The 13,849-nt window shown below is 33.6% G+C and overlaps 2 protein-coding genes across 9 annotated transcripts; one reads left to right on the forward strand and one right to left on the reverse strand.

Annotated features, from left to right (window-relative positions):
• Window positions 1-829: 829 nt before the first annotated feature.
• Window positions 830-9,834, forward strand: LOC131644748 (actin-like). Of its 8 annotated transcripts, none has more exons than XM_058915329.1 (7): window positions 830-1,100; window positions 3,060-3,516; window positions 3,992-7,548; window positions 7,778-7,850; window positions 8,071-8,464; window positions 8,779-9,392; window positions 9,495-9,834. In XM_058915329.1, the coding sequence occupies exons 4-7, from the start codon at window positions 7,791-7,793 to the stop codon at window positions 9,558-9,560; spliced, it is 1,134 nt and encodes a 377-aa protein (XP_058771312.1). In that variant the 5' UTR covers window positions 830-1,100; window positions 3,060-3,516; window positions 3,992-7,548; window positions 7,778-7,790; the 3' UTR covers window positions 9,561-9,834. The 8 variants fall into 8 exon arrangements, with proteins under 8 accessions (XP_058771312.1, XP_058771313.1, XP_058771317.1 ...); XM_058915330.1 differs by having other exon boundaries at window positions 7,781-7,850; XM_058915334.1 differs by lacking the exon at window positions 3,992-7,548 and having other exon boundaries at window positions 7,781-7,850.
• Window positions 9,835-10,465: 631 nt separating this feature from the next.
• On the reverse strand, window positions 10,466-13,630 carry LOC131644747 (probable protein phosphatase 2C 68). Its single transcript, XM_058915327.1, has 4 exons — window positions 12,742-13,630; window positions 11,420-11,787; window positions 11,017-11,253; window positions 10,466-10,919 (listed from the first exon to the last, which is right to left on the reverse strand). Exons 1-4 carry the CDS (start codon window positions 13,052-13,054, stop codon window positions 10,671-10,673), a joined length of 1,167 nt encoding a protein of 388 aa, XP_058771310.1. The 5' UTR covers window positions 13,055-13,630; the 3' UTR covers window positions 10,466-10,670.
• Between the last annotated feature and the right edge of the window lie 219 nt (window positions 13,631-13,849).

Below are 13,849 nucleotides of genomic sequence, written 5' to 3' on the forward strand. Positions count from 1 at the left end.
AAATTAATAGTCTATATATCTGTTTTGGATTGAAAATCAAGTATAAATTCCTAGATTCAATCATTGTTCTCAAGAATCAACTCTCCGAGTTGTTGTGGGGGACACACCATACATAACCAAAAAAGATAATTCAGTTAAAATATTTTATTATATTTTTTTAAGTAAATAAAATGAGTGATAACCGTTGAGTGATCACTTCCTTTTCTCCCTACTAGTATGATCAATAAATGATTGCAATTTGCAAAGCATGAATCTGTCCAATTATATTTTATTATTTTTACAACGGTCATTATTAAAACAGCTTGATGGCTCACAAAGGGATAAGCACAAGGCTTATAAAACGACCCATGAACAAACAATATTGAATACCAACAAACAACAAAAAGCCAATCACCAAGCAAAACACTAAGGCTATGTTTGGGAGTTTGGAGGGGAGGGGAGGGGAAGGCTTCCAAAAATGAAATTTTAAAAAATTATAGAAAAATATTTGACATTTTTTGAAAAAATGACTTTGTTTAGAATGATAAAAGAGCCATTATCATTACTAAATTTTTAATTTTCAGAATACTATAACAACCTAAAAGATAATTGGAAAATTTATGTAAGCCCTTCAAAACCCTCCAAAACCCTCCTTCAATACAATTTTTGAGTTCCCCCATTTTATGGGGTTTTTGGTGTTATGAATAAACTCAAACCCTCCAAAACCCTCCTTCCCAAAATCTTTTTATCCTTTTCACCCAATTCTTCTTATTTTTCAAAACCCTCCCCTCCCTTCCCCTCCAAACTCCCAAACATAGCCTAATATAAGAAGAGAAAACGCAAAGCTTGAAACATGAAAGGAATAAAAAGAGGCACAAATAATTTTAATATTTCAATGGTCATCTCTGCTCCAGGTGAGAGAAACACGTATCAGAAGAGTTCATTCATTGCTTAGATAGACACCACCATTTTCTTTCGGAGAGATTAATGTGGTTGCTTTTTTTGTTTGATCCTATAATGATACATGTCGCTCTCACCTGGAGCAAAGCTGCCCAATGCTTCATAACATCACGAAGGAGTTGAGAAGCTGCCATCAAATCTTTCCTCTAAAGTCTAAACTGGTGAGTTTATTGTTTAGATCTTTGGTTTTGGAAAAGTCTTCATCTTTACTTTATTATGTTCGACAACATGTCATTTCAATCTTATAATTCATAAAAAAAAAAATCACTTAATTCTTTACACTTCATGAAACATTTTATATTGTATTTACCGATCGAATTTTCTAAAATTGGGAGTTCTGAAAAGGAAAAATCTATTAATATAAGTGTTATCACTTTAGTGTTTTGAATTGATTGATACATTTTTAATAAATGTTCCCACTTTAGTTCTAGAAATTTTAAAAAAATAAAATTATTTTCCATAATTAATGTGTTAGTTATGACTCTAAGTTCGTCTGATGCTTTCACTGTCTTCATACTTTTCGTCTAACCAACGCATTCATGACCTCTTCAAATGGTCCATAATGAATATTCTAAAATTTCATTTTAATCAGAGATTTCACAAATGAGAAACAAACAAGACCATCTCTGTCGTCCTCGGTTTTTCTCGTGAGATACGAACTGACTCTTCTTTTATTTTTGAGTTTTGAAAATCAGAGAGTTGTCACCGACTTTTATTTTATCCAATTAAGGAAAGGTTTATAAAAGAAATAGAAAAAGACCTTTAAGAGATTTTGGGTTCGGGGGTAGGTTATACAAAGGGAAGGTATTAGCACCCATTTGTATCCATGGTTATCCATGGGCTCTTAATTGCTTAGCTCACTTGTTTGAATCATTTGTCTTGCCTTGAAATGCTTGTATGTGGTCTTAAAATACCTTTGCAAATTAACTTTGTAATGATCCTTGTGCGGATGTATACAAAGTGTTTTATCTTTCGAAAGATATTTTGAAAAAAAGATCTTTAACTTCGTAATGATCCTTGTTTGGATATATACAAAATGTTGTCTTTTTTTGAAAGTTTTGAAAAACAATGATATATGATACATTTGTTGTTTTGTTTGATTTGAGCAAGCAATTGGGAGATCTACCCTAAGTTTATATGGTCTTTTCCTATTTCTTTTAGAAAATTCTCCTTTGACCGGATGTAAACAAAAGTTTGGATTTGTATTTGAAACAGTAGAATTGATTTTGAAAAGAGTAACAGAGGGATTACCCTAAGAGGTGCAAGTGTGATTTGTGTTTTGTTTCAGATATTGTTGTCTTTTGAAATTAGTGATCTAGCGCTTCATTTTTTATCTTTTGACATACACGCAGTTTTATATGTACAGAAATTAAAGTGCGGGAATGTAAAATGCAGAAAATAAATCTACGCTATTACATCGATTGTGCGGGAAATATAAACTATGCTATTTACATGATTTTGACAACCTATACACTTATCTAGGAATTTAAATTGCAATAAGATAAAAGGAAGTATTTTTGGATTTTTTAGATGGTTGATTTTAATTAGAATTAATGCATAATTAATTTAATTAAATAAAAAAAGGTAGAAATAAAATTTAAACCTAAAATAATAAGTTTAAAATATGTTCATATTGCTTGTTAATTAATTTTAAAATAAAATTAATTTTTTTTGAGATTTTTTGAAATGATTTTTTGAAATTATTAAGTTAAATTAACATATAATTATACAAATAATTACATACATAATTTAAAATTAAAGAGATAAATATTCTAAATATGTACAAAATTAGTTTATAATATATAAACCTAATTTAATAAAAAGAAAATATATTTTTTGATTTTTTTGATAAGTTGAAATAATTAGAAAGCAAATATATAAATATATACTAATTAATTAAACAATATATTTTAAATATAAAGAAAAATAAAATATTTTTTTGTATCAAAAAATAATATATTATTTTATAAACCTAAAAATATTTTTATTATATTTTTTTTTATTTTTAAAACTATTTTTTTAATAATTTTAGAAGTTATATTAAAAAAGGAATTAAAATTATTAAAGAAAAGATCCTGTGTGGTGACTTATGGTGGATTATGGTGGTCTGCGCATGCTAGGACGTTGGATCAGATTATTAGGTGATCTTGTGGCTCAGATTTGAAGTCACATGGTGCACGTGGATAGAGAAGCAACATAGGATAAGTCAGCATTCAAGATTTCCAGGTGGGACCCACGCGAAGCTGACCAGCGAATAGAAAGAGTGGGATATGCCACGCGTGTTGGTCAAAGTTTCAAACTTACTATTCATCATCTTCTTCCTTTTACCTGCGGAATTAGCTGCAGACTTACCTGCAGAATTTCCTACGGATTTTCCTTCAGATTTCCATGCTTTTGAAAACCTACAAAAACGGCCATGAACAAAAACAAGGGGCACCCAAGTCGACTTAAAATGACCTCCTGAACACGATGGTGGCGTTAGTTTTGGCTAAAAACGCATGGAACATGGTATTCGAATGTTCACATACTTGAAAACTCAATAATGGTGCATGAGAATTCTTACGTGGAAACTTGCATGTAAGTGTGTTCAAACCTTTCCTAAATCATCTTGGCAACTTGTTAGAAGTGTTAGTTTGCATTAAAACATGTTTAATTATGAGACACGAAAGTTAAAAAAAATGCATGAATATGTAACTTTTGAAGCATGAGTTTTATGAACATGTAACCATCAGTAATGATCCCAACTTACTATATTAGGTCCTAGGAGATGATTAGAATTATTATTTTGTATTGATAGTAGTTGGAACTATGAAAACGAAAATTACAAGTATTTTGATATTTTTTGAGAATTTTGTGAACTTCTTAGCTATTCCTTTGATGTATTTTCGTGTGTCTATTGTTGATGAAGTGTTCTACTTCATTTATAAGCAATGGAGGTGCTGCAAAGCTAAGCTAAGAAGCATTGATTGCTTTTTGAACTTTTGATTTTTTAATATTAAAAATCTTTGAATTTTTGACCATGGCTTGATTTTCTTCATCCCTCTTGCTCTAGGCCTGCTATGTACCTTCATGCTGCAGAGTTGAATCATTCTTGATGGCTTTAGCTTAAGATCAAAGCATTGTACCATTATCTTTCACCATTTCTTTTTTAATTTAACTTTAAATGTAATAAAATTAAACCAAAAAAGAAATAAAAATGTTATGGGCCATAGGTTGGTCGTGGGAGGCCCTTAGCATCATTAGAATCATGTTTGGATCATGAAAACTTGGCCTCTTTTGGAAAAAAAAACATTTTTGATCAATGTTGGTTTCATGCATTTTCCCAAAAAATAGCCAACTTCAACAAGGCATAAACCCCTCAATTTTGATCATATGAAGGAGTTCTTGTACTTTTTAGAAACCTCAAGATGTCCTCTACAAGCTACTTTGGAAACTTTTTTTCATTTGGAGAAGTTATCTTAATGTTATGGCCTTAGATAAAAAACCACTTTTTGTTGACTTTGAAAATAACCTGTAATGTCTGAGCTCATATTTTTCAAATGGTGAATCCAATGACCATGGGATCAATTGCATTTGAAATATAATTGAATTTCATTCAAAACAAGCTTTGGTTGGAATTTTTTGAATGAACGAGGAGAGAGTTATGGCCGATCAAAGTTCAATTGACTTTTTAGGAGAAAACCCTAATTTTGAAACTTAGGGTTTTGTTGATTTTTGATCTTTTCTTGATGAATTATGATCAACCATTGATCAAATGATGAATCTTTTGACAAAATATGGATGGTGACAAAAAAATTCATTTTTGACTGTCTGTTGACTTTTCGGTCAAACTGGTCGTCTGTTGACTGTTTGACCTGTTGATTGTGCGTCTGAGTGAATTGAAGTTTGAAAATTTGTATGGTGGTACTTTGAGACATATGGAGGTCCATGAAATCCATTTGAGGTCTCAAAAAACTTGTTCTCCTGAAAAAAAACAAAAACCCTATTTAAGGCTGTTTGTGTAGGAGACAGTTAAGCGTACCTGATTTTTGTACAATGTTGAGTCTCTGCGGATCATGTGATTACCAGAAGACTTCTAGAACAAAAATCTTGGAATTTTGAAATGCAAAAGATTGATTTGATTGATGGTACAAAACACGGAGAATCGCGCTATCAGCCGGTTTGACTGTCAACTGGCTGTCTGGGCATTAACGTAACAGTTAAAGTGAAAACTCAACAGTTAAAGTTAATTTTTTCTTTTGTTTTTTGTTGTGTTAATGGTGAAAATTTATTTACATGAGTTGTTAGAAAAACACAAACATAATAAATAAATAAATAAAATATACTGTACGTGAACGAAATTATCGATAATAACCTTGAAAAATATTTAATGCACAGAAAAATAAATATTTAACTAGCAATAAACACACAAAATATTATCTTAATAATTAAATGACAGTATGACAAATAGTACGACATTTAATACTGACAGTACAAATATTACATAATATAATGAACAGTACGACAAATATAATGAACGGTACATTATTTGAAAGCGAAAGATACGACAAACTTTAAAAATGACGAATAAAAACCCATGCTATAAATAAAAAACATATAGATGATCGGGAGTGTAAGCAACCCAGGTCTGCATTTTTCAGGACTATGCAGACAAAAAAAAGGACATGATCACCACCAAAACAGTGATGACCATAAGAAAACACGTATCCATCCACTTTGCCATTTTTGTCGGGGAAGAAGAGAAGATAAATATGAGGTAGAAGTTTGAGAAATGAGTTGAAGGCCAAGGAGCGCAAGCAGAACTTTAACAGTTTGACCAAAATGCCTTGAGCAAAAAGGTCGAAGTGGGAATGCAGCATATTGAAAGGGCTCAAGCCTTAGGCAAATAAGTTGATAAGCTTACCTCCTTTAAATCTCTATGCGAAAAGCGCCTGATGTTGCAAAGGTCAAAATACAACAAGATGAAGGCCTCTCTTCCTTTCTAAATCTTCTGTTTGAATTTGTACCTTTGTTAGTAATTGTACTGAATTATGGCCCTTCGAGGCCTTTTGTAATGACTATAGCCATTTTTTGCAAAATTTAAACCTCTTCATTTGCCAATGTTGGTTTCAATTATTCTATGCGTATTATTATTGAAATATTTTAATCTCTTGAACTGTAGGTCGATATTTTTTCAAATATTTTCTATTCACTCTTAAGATTCTTCTGTCTTCATTTAATTCTTCGATTTCATACGTGCCGTTAGAAAAACTTGGATAATTTAGAAAGGGTCTTCCCATTTAGGGGACCATTTACCCAAGGTCTTATCCTTTCTATCCATGGGCAAAATAACTTTCCAAACCAAATCTTCGGTCGAAAATGATTTAACTTTAACTTTCTTGTTATAAGCTTTTCCACCTTCTTTTTCTGCCTTCTCAATAACTCTAAGACATTTAATCTTTCCTCATCTAAATCAACTAATTCATCCAACATCATATTCCAATAATTCTCAAATAGAATCTCATGTTGTCTTTGAATCCTCGTCGACTGCACATATATTTCGACAGGCAAAACTGCATCATGCCCATACGTTAGCCAAAAAGGTGTAGCAATTATGGCTTCCTTGGGAGACGTTCGACATGCCCACAAGATTTGGTCTAAAGCTTTGTGCCAATTCTTTGGCTTTTCCCTACATGCTTTTTATTACGCCAATTATCACCTTATTTTTTGGGTGTTGTTGTCTTAGCCCTGAATCTCGATCCAAGAATGAAAGAAGCTCGATAAAAATGTGAAGCCAAATAAGAGGATAATTTATGGTACGTTAAAAAACAAAATATAATTCTTATAGTTATTCTAGAACCTAAGGAATACACGTGTACTTGCTCTAGAAAAACATATGATCTAAAGAACGGGTCATATTCTAACATTTATTTGCCTAGACAATAATATGATTGAATCCATGGTTAGAGGTCTCCAAAACTGTAATAAACTCTCTATATAAAGAATCGCATACGTCCAATTAAGATACATGCAAAATTTTCTAAATTTTATATTTCTCATCTCCAATAATCTGACTTCGGCGTCAAAGTATTTGTAGATATCATCTCCTTCATCAAGTCAGCACAATAAAGTTGAAAGATCACCAAACCCAAAACTACCCATATCTAACGAAATCATCTTCAAGAAAAGCTTGCTTATGTAATATTATTCGAAGAAAATATGTTAAATGATTAGCTCTTCATTTTGAAAATTTAGTGCGATTTGTGTTTTTCCTGTAATCACCTTTAGATGCTGGAAAAGAAAAAAGGGTGACCATGTTAGGTACTATTGAAATTTGAAAATGCCAGCTATTTCCAACAAATAACATGACCCGCGAGGTTAATAAAGATACTAATCCATAATACAAACGGCCATGATCTTCTCATAAAAAAACAAACGGTCAAGATCTATCTAAACCGAATTTGCGGTTCATTTGAGTCAAATTTCATTTGCCACTAACTTTCCTTTTTTAAAACCAAGAACGCGGGTACCTCAACCGCACAACAAGACATGTTCGTTAAAAATAGAAAACACAACACATAACTAATCATTACTCACACACGTTGCTTCATTCATTTCGGAGATTCTAAGGTACTCAAAAAAACACAATCATATTCTCCACTTTCTTCTTCTTCCTTTCACATTTTCCATCATCATAGCTTTTCATTTTTCCCATTAAAAAATCGTATGTTTTTTTTTTTTTTTTGCTAGACTTAGATTAGATCATATTGTAAAATGCTATTGGAATAGACATTGACTTTGGTTTCAATTTCATGTTTTTTTTCTTATAATAATATAAGTTTTATGTTTTTTAATGTAGCAGTTATTAAGAAATGGCAGAAGCTGAAGATATTCAACCTCTTGTTTGTGATAATGGAACTGGAATGGTCAAGGTATGGATCCATCCAACCTTGTTGATCTTATTTGATTGGATAAAGGTTTTACAAAAAATGTTTTTGATCGCGACATCGTAGTTTTTATGATCAAAGCGACCACGATTCTGGCTGCATCAACTGCATTTGACAGCGAGTCATGAGAAACATGACACGACTAGAACCACGATATGTTGTAATCTAGTACTACATGGTTTTGATGAGTTTTATATGATTGCAGGCTGGATTTGCGGGAGATGATGCGCCGAGGGCGGTGTTCCCTAGCATTGTTGGTCGTCCGCGCCACACTGGTGTGATGGTTGGTATGGGACAAAAGGATGCATATGTTGGCGATGAAGCACAATCAAAAAGGGGTATTTTGACTCTAAAGTATCCAATTGAGCATGGAATTGTTAGCAACTGGGATGATATGGAAAAGATCTGGCATCATACTTTCTACAATGAGCTGCGTGTGGCCCCGGAAGAACACCCTGTTCTTCTCACGGAAGCACCGCTTAATCCGAAGGCTAACCGTGAGAAAATGACTCAGATTATGTTTGAAACCTTCAATACTCCGGCTATGTACGTCGCTATTCAGGCCGTGCTTTCGCTTTATGCTAGTGGCCGAACAACCGGTAATGATTCTTAAATATTTCTTTTACGTTTTGCCTCTGTTTGTTTCTGCGTCAAAAGTAGCAAATACATACGTTTGACCTAATGCTACAAATTGGAGCTTCTGTGTTTTCACTTTTTTTAGCCTAGGGACGCGATAAATGCTCTCTAAATGAGTTATCAATCACACACTTCATAATTGTAAAGATATACGTGAGTACTGGCGTATTTAGGATCTGGATTATCGAGATCAGATCACACTAATTAGCTTCACTTATAGGTATTGTAAGGACTTGACATGAAATGAGTTGACAACATAACTTTTACCTTGTTATAGGTATTGTTCTTGATTCCGGAGATGGTGTCAGCCACACAGTTCCTATCTACGAAGGCTACGCCCTCCCGCACGCAATCTTGCGTTTGGATCTCGCAGGTCGTGATCTCACAGACGCCCTGATGAAAATCTTAACCGAGCGTGGATACTCTTTCACCACTACAGCCGAGCGGGAAATCGTGAGAGATGTGAAGGAAAAGCTAGCCTACATTGCCCTTGATTATCAACAAGAGCTAGAAACCTCGAAGACAAGCTCAGCTGTTGAGAAGAGCTACGAGTTACCTGACGGACAGGTCATCACGATAGGTGCGGAAAGGTTCCGTTGTCCCGAAGTACTCTTCCAGCCGTCGATGATTGGTATGGAAGCTCCTGGTATACATGAAACAACATACAACTCAATCATGAAGTGTGATGTTGATATTAGGAAGGATCTCTACGGAAACATTGTATTGAGTGGTGGTTCGACTATGTTCCCCGGGATTGCTGATAGGATGAACAAGGAGATTTCAGCTTTGGCACCAAGTAGCATGAAAATTAAGGTGGTTGCACCACCGGAGAGGAAGTACAGTGTCTGGATTGGAGGCTCCATCTTGGCATCTCTCAGCACATTCCAACAGGTATAGTACATAACTTCAAACTACGTACGAGAATCTTTGTTACAGAAATAACTTATACATAAGCACTTATATTGATTAATATGTTGTTTTTCGTGGTTGCAGATGTGGATTGCAAAGGCGGAATATGATGAATCAGGCCCTTCAATTGTTCACAGGAAATGCTTCTGAGAATGCAGATATTTTTTTACTAAGAAATACTATAAATGGTTGAGGATCTTTGACTTTTTTTATTACCATTTTTATAATGTTTGTTATCCTCTATTGATATTTTGAGATAAGAGCATGAGAGCAAGGTAAGATATGTAACTTTTTTATTACTATTTGGGTATAGAAGTGCTATGTATTGTTACTGATTTGGTTTGGATTTTGATGAGTATAATAGTTGTATGTATTGTATTTACTATTTATTATTATCTGCAATGAAAGTGTCATTGTTTGATCACAGCGTAATCTTCAATAATAGTAATATAGATGAGAATCAATGTTCTTGTTGATTGATTAGAGTGTTTATTTGTTGTTTTTTCACATGGAATTGCTTCAAGTTTCAATGCTCAAAATTAAGCAAATGACATTAGCAATAAGAGTTAAAACATGGTTTTGAATTGAGGTTGTGATTATAGTTATACAGTTGCAATGACGTGTATTGTGGCTATTGCACATGAATTTGATCGGAAGGGTTGGAGTTGTGATTACAGTCATTGCGGTTATGGCAATGTATATTGCAACCGTTGTGACGAGAATTTTGATCGTAATGTGTTACAGTTGAAAAATATTGCAATGTGCATTGCCACCGTTGCAACTTAAATTTTTATTGGAATGTGTTACAATTGACAAATACTTAATGTTAAGATTTTTCTTTCCAGCAAAAATTGAGTTTTGATATAAATCCTTGAAGAAACATAAACGAAATCATTTAATATGATTCCTAATATGGTCGAACACGTATCGCAATTGCGATTCGATACAGTTGCGGAGAAAACCTCATCAACAATATTGCAGCCGCAGTTGCGGGCTGCAATTTAAAAACCATGCTTAAAATTGTGAGCATTCATCAAACAAACAAGGTATAGTCATAGAGAAAATCAAGATTTCCCTTCATTTATGACTAGCAAAAGTATTTCCAATAAACAAGGTAAAGTCATAGAGTAAAGCAATGAAAAACCTCAAAAACATAAGAAGAAAATACTAAAAAGAAACAACAATTAAATGCTGCAAAAATGTCTAAAAAAAGTATTGAATTTTCTAAGCTTCCTTCTAGAAATGAACCTTGAAACTGATTCATTGCATTTCTTGGAAACTACTAAATCTCGATGTTCCAACTGTGTCGATAAACCCTTTCACGGACTTATCAGGAACATTAACATTCTTCTTTTGCAACTCGTGGTCGATGAAGATAACAACCACCGTGATATCGTCGTGGAAAAAACGACGAATCCCTTTTTCAACTTTCTGCATATCTTTATATCTCATTTCCCTTTTCCTCGCCGCCTCAGTCAACGCAGCCTGAAGAAGTCTTCTTGCACTCCCCTGGTATTCAAAAAACAAACAGTTTCAACCGAGAAAAACTAAAGAGTATCGCTGTTAAAACGGAGCGCTAAATGTAATATTGTACTTTCGAACATACATTTCTAGGGCCTTTATGAACAATCTCAGCAGCTTCCTGATTTGTCATGTGCTCCCAAAGGCCATCAGATGCAAATATAACAAATTTATCGTTAGGTTGCAAAGCTCTTGAACATATAGATGGCTCTGCTGAAAGAACCGCTCGGCGGATAGGATCAGGCAAGTGGAACCGAGGGAATGAAGGGTCGAAGGAGAACTCCGGCCGCTTCAAATATGCATCACCTATAGATCTTGATACCTTAACAAGAAAAATATGAGTTATAACAAGTAACAGCGAACCAACACGGCATGTGTTACATCATTTATTGTTAAATTAATGCATATGAAATCTAGATTCAAACTTTGCATCGGATAACCTAGTTTTTGACTGTAAGATATGTTACCAATGAAAGAGATATAAAAACCTGGATGATGCCTTTAACGCGCCATGTTCCATGCTTCATCATAACAATCTGTGAATCTTCTGGATGCAAATTCCTGAGTTCTCTTCTGATTTCCTCTCTGGAGGCATTATGCTCTTTGGTCAACTGTTCAGCAACAATCTTCTTAGAATCTCCACCCGTTGAACCGATCACGGCACGAGAGTCTCCAAGATTAGCGATATATAATGTCCCTTTCCAGATAACACCGACAAGACAACATGAACCCATTGCTGCTATCAGTGGCTTTATTCCAAAACTCCTGCGAACAAGAGTTAGAAATCCTTCCTCCGTAGCAGAAACAGCGTTCCTTATGATATCTTCGGAGATGGAACCGTTTTCCTGAGCAATCCCTGCAATAAAATTCAGCACAAAAGTCATAAAAAAATTGATGCTAAATTGATAATCAGACAACATGATAATTGAAATTGTTATAACTTATAAGAAAGATAAACAAAACAACTAATCACCCACCAGCCTAAACCAGAAAAGGACCTCCAAGTCAGGGTTTTAAAAAAAGGTCCGTGACCACAAAAACGGCCACGACAAAGCGGTAACGACATTTTCCGATACCGCTATCGCTATTAACGGTTTTTATAAGAAAGAACACATTGTTGTTAATTCACACTATGATGACCGCAATCAGTGGACCAACCGAAATTGCAAAAACATTTACACGACCGCGACCATTTTTTAAAACCTTTGTCCAAATAACAACAAACAATCTAATCTCATGAAACAAAAAAAAAAAAACCAAAATAGCAAGCATCACACATTGATTAACATTCCATAAAATCAACACCATCAAGTGTCACAAAACAAATCCATACAATGTTATTCAATAGATAATAAACCCTAAAATTTTTTCAAGATAAAATTTAGTGACAAGAGATAGTAGTCCGGAAAAACCAATGTTTTAAAAATCAAATAAAAAAGAAGATCCAACCAAATAAATCATGAATTGATTCAGTTATTTGAGCAATTCAATTTAAATAACTGTCACAGTCTCGTCGCGGTTGAATAAAGGCTTTCGCAATATCTGTACAGTGTTACGATACAATACTGATTGCCGTTGTTGCAGTGTAAATTATCTTCATCATAAAAACGCAGCTGGTTCATGCCATCTCCAACAGTTGAACCAGAACAGGAAAACTAGGCTTGGTTCGATGTCTGATTTGATTATTAAAACACTAACCAATCAGAAAGATTAAAAATTCAACACCCAAATAAAACCACAAAAACCTTCAAATTAGCCTTTCTAAGAAATCAACATGAAAAAAATAAACAATAAGAACAAGAAAACTCACGGATGAAATGATGAAAGAGATGATCATTAACAAACCGAGAAGCTTCAACCCCACCATGTCCATCATAAACACCAACAAAAACACCATCAGAACCAGTTTCAACCTGACTATGATCTTCTATAACTTCATTAGCCTGAACAACAGCAAACGAGAATTCACCACAGGAGTGTTTCTCAAGGTCCTTACACCAAACAAGGGCATCACCAGAGGTTGAAGCCCCATCAGAATCTTCATCATCACCTTTGTTCATACGCGCATACCGTCTCACTGGTCTCAAGCACGCTGAAACAAGCCTTGCTAACCAAGAAAACATACCACATTTCCCTCTTTGTAACCCCTCTCTTTTGTTCAACAATTCAAGCTTTGTTTCTTGAGAAATTGGAAAATTGAAACAAACCCAGATGGTGAAAAGTGAAAAAGATGAGATTTTTTGAGGCGGCGCTAGAGAAAGATTTGGAACTTTGTGAAAAGAAATTTGTGGGTTGGTTGAGATATATATGAAAAAAATCAGAATCTCATGAAATATTTGAATTTATGAATAGAGATAGAAATTGAAACCAAAAGGGAAAGATCTGATATTTGGGATTGAAAAGAAAAGTGGGTGGTTTTCACTTTTCACACACAAAAAATAATGAAAATTCTAAGTTTGTTTATGAACAAAAAAAAGGAACAAAAATCAATACTTTCTAAGTATAACTTGTGAGGAGTGTTTGAAAAAAGTGATTAAATATATAAATTGGTGAGTAGTCAAAAAATTGTGTTTGTTTGAGAAGAAGAAAAAAAGAGAGTAAAGATTGGTGTTGAAGGGAAAGGGGAAATTGAATTAAGGTTTTGAGTTGACTAAGAGAAGATGATGAAGAAGTTGAAAGAGAAAGGTGAAAGAATAACGTACTAACCTTTCTTCCTTCTATATTTGGAAATTGCTAATTTGATGGCAACTCTAATCAATCAAATTTGATTGTGTAAATATCAAAAACAACACAAAAATAGAAAGAAAAATAAATTTAGAAGAAATGGATTTTGAAGTTAATTAAAAAAAATACAAATCAATTATAATTATGTATACAAAATTACCATTTAAGATAGAATTACTAAATATTCATATTTA

This window comes from Vicia villosa, linkage group LG1 (genome assembly GCF_029867415.1).
Source record: "Vicia villosa cultivar HV-30 ecotype Madison, WI linkage group LG1, Vvil1.0, whole genome shotgun sequence".
NCBI lineage: Eukaryota > Viridiplantae > Streptophyta > Magnoliopsida > Fabales > Fabaceae > Vicia > Vicia villosa.